A 13,828-nucleotide genomic window follows, 5' to 3' on the forward strand; every position below is an offset into this window, starting at 1 on the left:
ATTTATTTTAAAATAAAATATTCTATTAAATGGAGATAAATATGAAAAGATAATATTAATTGAGAGAAAATTAATTACTTTATTGATATTGTGATTCGGTTAAAAATATCTCACATTTTTTTATGGAGGGATCATCTCATTTTTTGTCTAAGGTAATGCTAATTAGCTTGAGATTTAAAAAAATCCATTAGCATGAAACAATAAGACATATGTCAAATTTGAAATATGTCCAACATTCATATGACCTCTAATTAAAGGCTATCTGAAATAAGAGTCAAACGTCATGCCCCCACAGAGAATTAAAACATGAAAAGCCTTTCAATCCAAACTTGGTAATGCCACAAGGAATTGCATTGTACCATTAGTTCTTCATTCATTTTCTGGATGAAACATTGTGAAAAGACAAAGGGAAGTTCAAAAGGAGAGGCAAAGAGAATCCCCAAGTGAGGAAGCAAAAAGCAGGAAGATACAAGGCAATGCCAATAAGCAAAGCAAAGCATCATGATTGGGCATATCAAATATCATCATTCGTTGAATATCACACATTTATTCATTCCATGCTTTTCCATTCATATTTCTCTTTCATTCTCTCCTCACTTTTGACCAGCTTTTCCCCCATTGCGTCATGCTTTTGCCCTCATGATCTCATTCCCTCTTCATTCTGCAACCCACCATTATCATTAATTAATTTAATAATATTAATTTATGTTTTTATAAATTCATTTTCTTCATTTCATTCTGGATCATCAAAAAGATGTATCATATATGATAACACATATTTTTATTCCAAATCAATATATCATAAATAATAAAATTAAATTAATTATTTTTGAAGGCGTGCATATGCATATTGAATAGAGAATTATACCACCATCTCAAACACTATTTAGATTTTGTTAACATCTTTGTTTTTTTTTTTGGGACAAAAAAGTAACAAGTGACATTACATGGTACGGATAACAACAAAATAATTTAAATTTAATGAAGGTTGTTTCTGTTAAAAATTTAAATTATATATCTTCATAAATGTGAAATTTATTTTTTTCTCAAGAATGTCAAATGTTGTAGGTTAAATTTTTTTTTTTATCAATGGTGCAAAGAAATGACAGTATATTCAAGATTTTCGATAAGGCCTTGCAAATTTAAAGAGTTAATATTAGAAAAGGAAAAAAAACTAATTCCAAAGGCAATTAATTAAGTCAGGTGGGTGTTCAATCAATATAAATAGACAACGCATGTAACGGACGTTCAATGCTCAAGTCTCACCCATGGACATATGTGAAGATTTTTTTTTTTTTTTCAGCTTTTAGAAACGGAGCGTTTTAAAAGCTGACATATTTACTTGCAAAGAAACTCTGTATTAAATTTGAGCTTGACTTTTTTACGGCACCAGATCATCAGGCCATATATTCCCAATAGCCCTGCAAATCTTTTTATACTTCTAGGGGTTGAGATTAGATTATATGTAAACACTTCAATCATTTAAAAATATAAAATATTTTTTAATAGATTAAGTATTAAAAAATATAATATATTTTTAATCTTTTAAGATATAATTATTATTTTTTAAAAATTTTTTTATTGAATAAATTATTATATATTTATTTTAAGATAAAACACCTTATTAAATAAAAATAAATATAAAAAAATAAAATTAATTTAAAAATAAATAACTACTTTATTAAAAATAAAATTTAATTAAAGTATTTTACATTTTTTTGACGATAGTAGTACACATTATGGCCATATTTAGTAAATAAGTGTAACTGAGGGTGGCACAGCAGGGGTTTAGATTTGTTTGGGTGATGGTAATATTTAAAGTTTTTTAAGATATTGAGAGATAAAATAAAAATAAATAAATAATTATATATTTATTTTTTCAATCATATTTATAAGTCATTCTGAATATATTTTGTTTGAATCAAGCAAAATTTTAAAATTTATTAACTTTATCTAAAAATTTAAAAAATTTTTAACTTTATCAGTGTTAAATATATACAATACTCTCCCTAATATTTAATGAAGGGTAAAAAGATAATTTATTATAAAAATTTAATGATATAATTTATAAATAAAATTTAAAAAATATTTTCTTTCCACCTTATATATACAAGTTGAGGGAGTAATTAAAGATAATACCTTGACTTAAAAGAAAATGTCACCTGATGGCCTAAGACCTTTTCTTTGAATAAAGGATCTCAACTGCAGTTAGAAAGGAATAATTCGTGGTTGACACATTCAAATCATTCCCGGAATCAAAATTCAACTGTGTAGAAGTTCTGGAAACAAGGTTCCATTTGATGATGAAATGAAAGATGTGACTCAGATATTAAGAAATTGTGTGATCATCATGATCGCAATGATGAAGTTGTTGTACAAAATTTAAGGACTTATCATAATTATCAGTTAATATTGAAAATGATGCTAATTAATAGTTAGTTTCAATGATAAGTACTGAAAAGTGAAAACACGGTTAATTAAATTAATTGCTTCAACATCACTTTAACCATTTTTCGATCGCAAAAAAAAAAAAAAAACTCACAATTATGCTCTCTCTCTCTCTCTCTCTCTCTCCGTGTTTTTTTTCTTTTGGAAAAATCACAGTTATGCATGAGTTGAGAATTATTGGCCAATATCAACTTTAGAATTTTGACTCTGTATCTGTTTATAGGATATTTGTCTTTGAAAATTTATTTTGTTTAATTTTTTTTCTATGATGGATTTGGTATCCAAGTTCTAACATGTAATATTCTATTAATTGAAAAAAATTAAAAGTTTATATGTCAATCAAAATTAAATTCTAAAAATTACATTAAAAAATATAAGACATTTTTAATCAAATTGTACTCTCAATAAAATAGTTATTTATTATCAAATTAATTCTATCTTTTCATATTTACTCCCTATTTAATTGGATGTTTCAACCTAAAATAAATATAAAATGATTTATTCAATTGGGATAATTTTGAAAAAAAGGCAATAATTACACCTGAAAAGATTAAAAATACCTTACATTTTTTAAAATTTAACCTTTCAAAAATATTTTATATTTTTAAATGGAGGGAGTATATTTTATCTTATTATTATATGTGTGTCTCTCTTTATAATGGTTTATTATGAGGTTTTGGTAGAATAACAACTAGATCTCAAAATTGTGAAATTCTTTTATCAATTTGATATATCATGTCATTCATGCTCTATTTAATAAATTGTATCAGTTCAATTAAATAAAATTTTTTGTGTCATTATTTTTTATTACTTTATTTTTAGAATAAAATGCTTATTCATTTTTTTGTTTTTTATCTCTCTATTATTGTTAATCCTTCATTTGTACGGGAAGAAAAATGAGGAAGAAGGAAAATTAGGAAAGCACACTCCTAAAAGTAATAATTTTTTTATTTTTAGAAAATTTTTGTTTTGGTTTTATCTCTTCCTTGTTTTTCCTCCACTCTTTTCTCCATATTTAAACCAAGCCCTGATGTCATAATTAATTTATATTTATAGTCATTTAGCACAGCATGCTTCAATTGGATGTAGCATGGATGACATGGTGTATTGAATCCATGCAAATAACAATTAAGTTTTCACAAAATTTTCAAAAAACTGAGTTATAAATATTAATTTAAACAGTTATAAATAAAAATCTCAATTATAATATAAGAATTGCATTTAAAATTTAAATATTTATTTATAATTAAAACTTCTAAATTTACAATTACTTAAATCTACATTTTAAATTTATTTTGTTAAAAAAAATTATCAGGGAGCAAAAGCGTTATTGATTCAATCACTCGAGTAACTATTATTCTTCCATTTTCCGTACTGACACGTGGCATTCATGCAGCGGCTGAGATTGTGATTGCCAGGAAGCAACATCATGAGGACGTTATGCTGACGTTGATACAAGGATCAGCAAAAAGTCCCTCAATTCAATTCAATTCAATCCCATAATCTCAAGCAAGCCAACTTCCTCTCTTTCAATTTCCATATTTATTCGGATGTCTTATTTGGCCGCCAAACTTCTCTCTTCTTAAAATCTCTCTCTCTCTCTCTCTCTCTCTCTCTCTAAACGCCACAACCCTCCATCGTCACTTCTATATATATGTTGCGGTGTCCTCCTTTAGCTCCTCACAATTTAAGTTTGTTTCCCAACTGTTTTACAAAATGCCACTGAGATAAATTTGCAGTTCGATGACAGAACCACGTCCTGTAGTCAGAAAGTTCTTGGCCAGACCTCAACATGAAGGTGTTGGGGCCGTTGTTAGAAGAAGCATTGGACGGTAACAACATAATTGCTATATTCTTCTTCTGCTTCAGGGTTTTTTCATGCTTGAGCTTATTACATGCAGTTTTTAGTTACATTCTTCTTTTTTATTTTTGTGTATAAATTTTATTGTTAAACGTCGTTTAATTCAATGTTTTCATAAAGTTTCTCTTCATGTTGTCCTTTTTATTTCATTGGAAAACTTTGAAGCAAGGACCACTCAAGTTTTGTCCAGAATCTTTCCTTCCTGTTTGCAATGGAAACAACTGAACATTGAGAAACTTGAGATTTTTCTTAGATTAATGAGGTTTCTGGGTTTTGTTTTCAGGTTTGAGCTGAAGTACTTTGATCCATTCCTTGTATTGGATGAATTCTCAGGTGGGTATCTCTGTTTTCTTCAGAAAAAAGAAAAAGAGCTATCTGTTTATAGTTATTAAGACTCAGATTTCCTTTTCTAAGAATAAAAATATTTGAATTCTGCAGTCACTGCCCCTGCTGGATTTCCTGATCATCCACATAGAGGTTTGCAAGCTCTCTCTTCTCTGTTATTAATATTTCGTATTGGTTCTCAAAAAATCTTCTGAGATTCTGACTGCCTTCTCCTTCTCTGCTGTGTTTTCTTTCTACAGGATTTGAGACTGTCACATACATGTTACAGGTACACACCAAATTTATCATTTCAGTTTATAAATTTACTCAAGCTTCCTATAAAAATGTAACTTAATATCATCATTGCCTTTTCTGGGATTTCAAAAACAGAATGACAAAAGGGTCAGGAAAAAAATAAAAAAAAGATGAAGTGTTTGGCTTTCAAACCAACTAGTCTAATTTTACAGTATCATCTCAAGCTTTGTTACGAAAGAAGGTTTTGGGAGTAGGAACTGGGAAAAAATGATTAGAATTAATGTTCTTTCACATCAAGTTTTGCTTTTAATTTTAAAAAATGAACCAATGATATGTGAGTTATTAGTTCAATATTAGGTGTTGAAATTTTTTAGTTATCTGCTAAATATCAGATATTTCTGTTGGTGGCCATCTGTGTGCTGGCCAGCAACATATGAATTACGAGCTATAACTTTATGCCTGGATACCAAATGAACCTCTTTAATTAGAGTTACCAAAGTACAACCATGTAAAGTTGACCTAGGTGCCAGCAACAACTGATTCCATAAGCAAGAAAAAAAAAAGATATGACCCCACTTGTTGCTGTCTTGTTCCTTGGCCAGGATAACAAACTCCAGCTTGCCTTTTGTGTTACTATGTTGTCTACGCCCTGCATGCGTCACATACACGTATTTGTTTGTGAAATCATAAATACATACATTCATGCATATATACACATACATGTTTAATTGGGCATTTACGGTCAAGTCAAAAATTATAACTAAATAGTTAGGGCAGAACTCTTTCTACTTAGAGTTGTTTTTGTGAGTACTTTATGATCTATAATGGCCCTTACAAATGAACTTTAAATAATATATCATAATACTAATTAACCAAATAACATCTGGCAAAGGTGTATTTATCCAAAGGACTTTTATGATATTAAAAGCCCAAATTAAACAAGCACTTAATTATATCAGTATGTGACAGATAAGATGCCAGCCCTTCAATAATATTTTTTTTCCCCCTCCTCGCGTTTCAAATATACAACCCTAGATTTGACACCAATTGCTGTGCCGGACACTTACTGTTGGCCAAAAGTTGTAACTAATAGTCATTTTGCAGCTCTTTTTACTTAACCTTGTCAATTTAAGCACCATGATTCGATCTGACTCTAACCTCTTAATGCTGGCCCATTCAACAGTATATATATAAAAGAGTCAAAATGAGTTTTTCTGTTTTAAATACATGTGGGGCCTTCAAGTTCAGTAAGACAAATTAATTAAATCTCAGCCACATAGCAGCATTAATCATGTACATACAATTATAATTTGCGGTGTACATGTTTGTGTGATCAGGGAGCTGTGACTCATGAAGATTTTGAAGGTCACAAGGGAACGATAGAAGCTGGTGATTTGCAGTGGATGACTGCAGGCAGAGGGATTGTCCACTCAGAGATGCCTGCAGCTCAAGGCACCCAAAAGGGCCTGCAGCTTTGGATCAACCTTCCTTCCAAATATAAAATGTAAGTTCTTTCAATTTCTTCCTTCTTCTTTACGTCTATTATATATATATATATATATATTGCCTTGTCTTTCCTTCATATAAGGGAGCTCCTCTAAACAAGAATACATCCGTTGAAACTTTAAAGTTGATACAACTGTAGTATAATAACGGATCATTTAGTCTATTAAAACGCCACTGTCAAGCTTCAACTATTAATATGGTTTTAAAATTTTGATGGATCAAACAATTATAAATGGACAAACAAGTCTTTTTTTAAAAAAAATCTTATCTGATAAGGTTAGCAGTAAGTTTATTCATAAGTCAGCACATATATGGTTGGCGTATTCTATTATTATTTTTTTATTAGTTGACTTTAGTTAAAAAAATATTGAATACCAAAAATCATAATTTAGGGTCCTGACATATATGTCACGTCACTCCACATCATCAGTTTTTTTAATTAGTGCTTTAGATTAGAGGGTTACTTTGGATGCCGTATACTGGGGAATCAAAAAAGAAATTCTGTTCTTTTTGTACAAAGGAAAAGTCAAGTGCATGTTTCACACCTTTGGAATATATATATGTAGATGTATGTATGCATGTTAATAGGTCAAGATCAGTGTCACACAAGACTTTATCTCATGATTCCACATCATGGACCATTTCATATACAAAGTGCTTTAGAATAGAGCACTCAGTGATGTCAAGAGTGCAGATCCATCGGAAATGGCCACCACCAGAAACAACATGCCTCACCCATACTCGATGGTGGAAACTTCAATAATAAGAACAACATGTTCGTTGGTGCTCCCAGTTTCTCAACTTTTGTGGTTTTGAATTATCTAATGTAATTTTTAAAACTGTTCATGTGAAAAATAACAAAACAACAAAAACAAAAGGCTTAGGGTTGTTTGAAACTGTTTTTATTTTATTATTTTGAAAATTTTTATTATTTTAAAAATTAATGTTTTATAAAACATGTTTTAAGAATAAAAAAATAATGAAATAAGTGTTTTTTTATTCTTCCTTGTTCTCAAAACAATAATCTTAGAACACCTGAAAATTATTTTTATTTTTCATTCTCAAAACAATATTATTTTTTTTTTCTCTAAAATATTTTTTAAAAACACATTATCAAACAAATTTTTTTATTCTTTTATTCTAGAGAATAGAAAATTATTCCTAAAACATATTTCTAAACCAGGCCCCATTTTTGTTTTTTTCCTCCTAATTTTCTCTTTGGTCAGATTTTTTTCTGGCAATTATTAACAGTACATGTACAACGTTAATTCCTAAGTCAAAACTCTGTACTAACTTTTAAAGAACTTTATTTAACAAAACCTTGATTGTCACGTCAAATTGATCCGTACCAAACAAAAAGTTGCTTAATTTAGAAGCTAAGCTTTGGGTTAACCAACTAATCATTGTGTTCCAACATGATCTGTCTGACAGATTGAGCCAAGGTATCAAGAGATGCTGAGTAAGGACATCGCAGAAGCTTCAAAAGATGGAATCAAAGTGAGAGTAATAGCTGGTGAAGCCTTAGGAACAAAGTCTCCAATCCAAACAAGGACTCCAACTATGTACTTAGACTTCACTCTCAAACCAGGATCTCACTTGCAACAACCCATACCAGAGTCTTGGAACGCCTTTGTTTATGTGTTGGAAGGAGAGGGCGTGTTTGGCAGCCTAAATCTCAGCCTGTGACTTCACATCACATTCTTCTTCTTGGTTCTTCTGGGAATTGCTTGGAGGCTTGAATAGGTCTAGCAGTAAGGTGGTTCGGTTCATTTTGGTTGGGGGTGAACCGTTGGGTGAGCCTCTGGTACAGTTTGGACCGTTTGTGATGAACACTCAAGAGGAGATTGATCAAACTGTGAGTGATTTTGAGAACTGTGTTAATGGGTTTGAGAAGGCTAGCCATTGGAGATCTGAAGCTGCGCAATGGTCTTGGTTTTTAGTTTTTTTTTTTTTTTTTTTCATTTGGAATTTAGTTATAGAGCAGGAAAAAATTGATATAGAAATAAGTGCTGTAAACCTCTCATTGGAAATCGAAAGTTAGAGCTGCTTGCTTCTTCTTTTTAAAAGCCACAGAAAACCATGCAGTAAATAACAAGGTCAAGTAATGTAGAGTTTAACAAATTTTTAATTCTAAAATGCATAATTAAAAATATTGATATTTAAAGTCTTGTAAAATGCCTGATAGGCAAACCAATCTACACATTTGTCTACATTCATGAAGATGTATTTCAAGTGATAATCTAATTTTGCATAACAATCTAAGCTTCTTTGTTTATTTACCAATGATCTATGACAGAATTTGACATGTTCAGCCCATGCTAATGTATTCCATAGAACCTCGTGTGAAAAGGAGAAAACCAGAAAAATTTCTGGCCAAGAATATAGAAATTTGATACAAATAATACTAAAGGACAAAAAAGATAAAAAATTTAAATGATACTAAAAAATTAATTGAATGGACCTTAATACGTGTTCTGTGCTCATCAGCTTTTTTAAATGATCTTGGCCATTCATTTTAATAATACAATATTAAAAGTACCTAAAATATAATTTAAAATGAACGTTGGATATCATTATAAAATGTAACGAACAGCTTAGATTATTTTTGATACAACATTTTACTATTATTATTAATATTAACATCTACATAACTATATAGCTTTTACAAAAAAAAAATCATATTAGTGACAAACTGACAATCATGAATAATGTACTTAGACTACTCGCAAAATATAACCAAATGAGCTATTCAAGTCATCTCAGAGTCAATGTAATTTAATTATTAATCAAGCTAAAAGTATGATAATCTAATTTCCAATCCATTCTGCAAAAAAAAAAAAAAAAAAGTCTTGCTTCGTAAATTAGTTAGAGCCTAGCTAAGCTACCTTTCATTTCCTAACATTAGTCGCTCCGTTATCATAAGTCGCTTCACATTTTAGTTTCAACTTTCAACGTTATGCTTAGCTACTCCGCATGATGCGATTATTTGATCAATGTTTTTTTACTTTTTTCAATCACGCGATGGAGTGTTGAAATTTCTACATATCTCACTTCAGTGAATTGCAAAATCGAAACTATCAACTGAATCGTGAGATAATATCTTGCTTTTTTCAATCACGCGATGGAGGTGTTGAAATTTCTACATATTCTCACTTCAGTGAATTGCAAAATCGAAACTATCAACTGAATCGTGAGATAAGGGTACGATACAAATTGTATTTTTGATCCTGAAATCCCTAATCTAACCAATTTAAAAGTTTTATTTTCAGATCATATCTAGCTAGCTTATATATTTGAGTGCCGTAAGTAAGTGGTACCTCTGAAATCAAATATTTTATGCTCTTCTTTAGCTGGAGTGACTCCTTCTATTTCTGGGATTCTTCTTACTACTTGATTGTCCAGTAATTCCATTCCTGATAATCTGCGTCACTCGAGAGCATCTTTAGTTTTGCAAATTTTTTATAGGATTGGAATTTTACGGTTTCCTCTATACTTATTCTGATGCGATATAGCCTATACGGGTCACTAATCTTCTATTATGAGTCTAATTTATATGTTTCTTAAGTTAACTAAAATCTGGATGACAATTGGGAGTTGGAACACATGACTGTGGCACTATGCCACTTTTAAAGGTCCTTGCCCTTCAACAAGTCTATCGCACTATGCCACTTTTAAGGTCCTTGCCCTTCAACAAGTCTATCCTTCTTTGTGTGTGTCTTTATTGAAGTTTTGAACATTCAGGAGCATGTCCATCAGTTTTTTATGATCTCATCTGCTGTATATAGTACCAGAAGATTGTGTCTTTTCACCTTATCATGCAGCTTGCTTTTGAACTTGTAATTTAATATATTTGCGCATGCTCACATCACACAAATGTAGATATACATCCACGTTAATTATCACCCGTGTTTACTCTGTTGCAGTTTCATGCCCACATCACACAAATGTAGATATACATCCACGTTAATTATCACCCGTGTTTACTCTGTTGCAGTTTAATATTACTAGGTAAAATGACTCATCCTGGAAGTGGTTGTTGTAATGGATATAATCTTTCAATTACAAAAACAAGTTAATTTGATTGTGAACCGAACTTTTGATACCATTGAGACAATTCCAAGAGATGCTAACCCTTTTCAAATGAGTGCTTCTTTGGTAAACGCTACTAAGCTGGCAGTAATGTTTTTATTTTTACCTTTGTTTTCCGAAGAATACTGTCCAAACTTGTCCAAGTGTCAGTGCTTGACACATGGAGGGCTTCTATTAGGAGTCGTTTCAATATATGTTCTAGAGGACAAGTTAGTCGCCACTTGCCGTATGATATGGCACTGTTTATTTTGGAAAGAACATTTCTCTTATCTTCGGGGAAGAAGGATGTAATTGTCATGGGAAATGGGTGTGGAATCCATTTCCATGGTTCTCTCAAAGGCCGACTGATGCGATCCTGGTTTTGGAAAAGTGTGGGAAAAGGGTGCTTGATTGCTGACTCTTACCTGCCTTCTGACTTCATTATGAACCCTCCAAAATATTTTTTCGCATTGTTCCTCAGCGGTCCACTGAACCAGTTCGGCTGTATCTCTGCAGCTTGATGCTTTGTTTGCAGCACTTCCAGCATCTGTGGGAAGTGAGAAACAGGTATGAAGTTTATAACCTGTAATTCATTTGTTGGTTCTGCAATTTGAGTGGTTTAAGAAGGCGGATCCTGTGAGTTGTGAGAGGGTTAGTCACCGACAAGTTAGGGGAAACTTTCTGAAGATATTAATTTTCATGTTACACAGCTTGGACGGGGCTGTGCCTGTATCAGTTTTTAGTTATCCTTAGTCAAAGCAAACAATATTGATATGTTGGGAGCTGCATGCCTGCTTTCAGTCTTCACTCTTTATTTCTCAGAACTTCTGCCTTAAGTTCCATTTAATGCATATGAAAGTGAAACATGTTAAGATGGCAAATATAGGTTTCGCACAATCGTTTTATAAGACTAATAAAAAAATAAAAATAAAAAATAAAAGACGTCCAGGGGCATAATTTACTGATATACCAAACAGTATCCTCAGGAGATCAATGTGGGGAAAACGAGTGAAAAACTGCTTCTTTATGAATAAAGCATCTTCTAAGTGGCAGAGATTAATAAAGTAATTCTGGGCTGGGCATGCATCTAAGGCATGTGATTTTCTTCTGATGCAAGACCTTCTAAAGAACAGACTGTCTTGGGGGTTTGTTCTTCACTCTTTTTCAGTTCATAGAGTGTGTATCTCAATAGTGAAGTAATAAATCAGTTTCATTTCAGGCTACCTAATTGTTAGGTTATTTTAATGTTTTCTGGTATTGCCTTTGTTCTTGATTATGAGTGGTGTCCCTGACTGCTTAACTAATATTCTAGGTGGTTTTTTGTTTTGATGTCATAGAAGGAGTTAAATCAGGTTCAAGAGTTATTTAGGCTAACATCAGCTTCTTAAATTGTTTAAACTTGAAGAAACCGGATTGAATCAAATCAATGAAGTATCTGTGAGTTACTTCTTCTATTCACGGCGGAAGATCAGAGGGAGACTGGCACTTTTTGGTATGATCGAGCCATTAATTTACCTCATCTTGACATGAAACAGGTCCTTCTGAATCAGGATTTCCCATGAAGTCTAACATCAGAAGATGAAACTTGAAGTTTGTACATGGCATGCACATGTTGACGGTAGAAAGTAAAATATGATATAAAGAGATTAGGGATTGTTTGACTGATTTCAAAAACTGTTTTCTAAAAAAAAGAAAAATAAGAAAAATAAAAAAATGTTTTGGTAAGTATTTGGTCGGAATATTTTCAAAACGGTTTTCTTTATTTCTTGTTTTTCTTTTTTTAATGTTTGGCGTCTTTGTTCTAGAGTTGTCGCAACCTTTATCTCTAGTGAAAGATATGTAAAAAGGAAAAAAAAATGAATAAAAGAATCCATTTCTTTCTTTTAGGTAATTTGAAGATAATTAGGATACTTAATTGGATGAGGAAAAAAATGACCCTGAGGCAAACTATTAATTCAATTAGATTGAATGGTTGATTCGTTTTAAAAAACGTAATGCTCCCTCCTTATTTCGAGAGAGTGCTCAATTTTTTTGAGCGCTTGTTACTTTTGATAAGACCTAATTCAAAATTTTTAAAATATATTATGAAAATTTTTCACATATACTCCTATTTAATTATTTTTCCAAAACTCCTTATGAATTATTTTACCATCATAAAATGTTTTGGACATTTTTAACTATTTCATAATGATTAAAAAAATAGTTAAAAATAATAAAAAACAGTTATTAAAGTGTACTTTTAGTATTTTTATTTTGATTCTTTAATGTGATAAAAAGTTTTTCAGCTTTTTATTCCTAATACTTGTGGTTTCATTGAAAAAATTTTTTATAAACTTCTAAATATTCACAAAATTTTGACATGTTGACATATTAAAATTAATTTTTTAAAATAATAATAATTATACAAAAGTAATTATTTGTTAACTTATCGTGTTAGGGTGAGAAGATTGAAAAGTATTTTATGAAATTAAGAAATTAAACAGAAATCTTATATAAAATTGGAAAACCAAAAGTACCTTTTACCTAAAAAAAATTATCACTACCCTTCAAGATTACCTTTCAACTAAAATCAATATGTCTAAAGTATATTTTTAATCCTATAATTTTATATAAATTTTAATTTAATCTTTTATTCTTGTAAAGTATCTTTTTAGTTTTTCAATCCTAACATCATTAGTTTTAAATGATTATATTTTGTATCAATTACTGTTATTTTAAAAAAATAAACTTATATTTTAATATTTAAAATATTTGTTAATATTTAAAAATTTAATGAAAAATTGTTAGAATAAACTAACAATATTAGTATTAAAGGATTTAAAAAATTTATAAAATTAAAAGATTAAAATGAAATATTAAAGTTACAAAATTAAATGTGTACTTAAACCTTTTTTTATATATGATATTTCTCTACGATCCAATGAATAAGAGTATTTGTGGAAAAAGAATTTAATACTGTTCGCATTTTACAAAGTATTTTATATTTTATACTAACATTAGGTCATTAGCTAGTTAAAAAATATTGGTTTTAACTTGATTTCTTTATTTTATAAAGTATATTTTTAATCTTTTAACATTAATAAAATTGGTTTCAAATAATATTTTTACTAATTATTATTAATTTAAAAAAATTAAAATTAATATGTCATATTTAATAATTTAATGTAAACTTTTTTTAATGGAACTAACCTATGAATGATTGAAAAGATAATTTATAAAATTGGAAAACCAAAATAAAACTTAATTGAAAGTTAAAGAATTAAAATATAATTTATATTTTGAACGGATAGGATAAACAACTTTTTTTATTCCCAAATTTCTAACGACTGGGTATTATATAGTATTTATAAGGGGCAGGGGAAGAAA

General features: G+C 30.0%; 1 protein-coding gene, 1 long non-coding RNA gene and 1 pseudogene across 2 annotated transcripts; all 3 read left to right on the forward strand.

Moving 5' to 3' along the window:
• The first annotated feature begins 4,054 nt into the window (after positions 1-4,054).
• Positions 4,055-6,620, forward strand: LOC129318909 (pirin-like protein). Its single transcript, XM_054963911.1, has 5 exons — positions 4,055-4,280; positions 4,593-4,642; positions 4,748-4,786; positions 4,894-4,922; positions 6,226-6,620. The coding sequence occupies exons 1-5, from the start codon at positions 4,192-4,194 to the stop codon at positions 6,394-6,396; spliced, it is 378 nt and encodes a 125-aa protein (XP_054819886.1). The 5' UTR covers positions 4,055-4,191; the 3' UTR covers positions 6,397-6,620.
• Positions 6,621-7,805: 1,185 nt separating this feature from the next.
• Positions 7,806-8,435, forward strand: LOC129318394 (pirin-like protein At1g50590; annotated as a pseudogene).
• An 893-nt stretch (positions 8,436-9,328) lies between these two features.
• Positions 9,329-12,102, forward strand: LOC129317182 (uncharacterized). Its single transcript, XR_008594963.1, has 4 exons — positions 9,329-9,420; positions 9,522-9,595; positions 10,979-11,029; positions 11,868-12,102. It is a non-coding gene; the product is annotated as an uncharacterized LOC129317182 (long non-coding RNA).
• The last annotated feature ends 1,726 nt before the right edge of the window (positions 12,103-13,828 follow it).

Source organism: Prosopis cineraria, unplaced genomic scaffold, assembly GCF_029017545.1.
Source record: "Prosopis cineraria cultivar Desert tree isolate PC_DT_omini unplaced genomic scaffold, ASM2901754v1 PC8, whole genome shotgun sequence".
NCBI lineage: Eukaryota > Viridiplantae > Streptophyta > Magnoliopsida > Fabales > Fabaceae > Prosopis > Prosopis cineraria.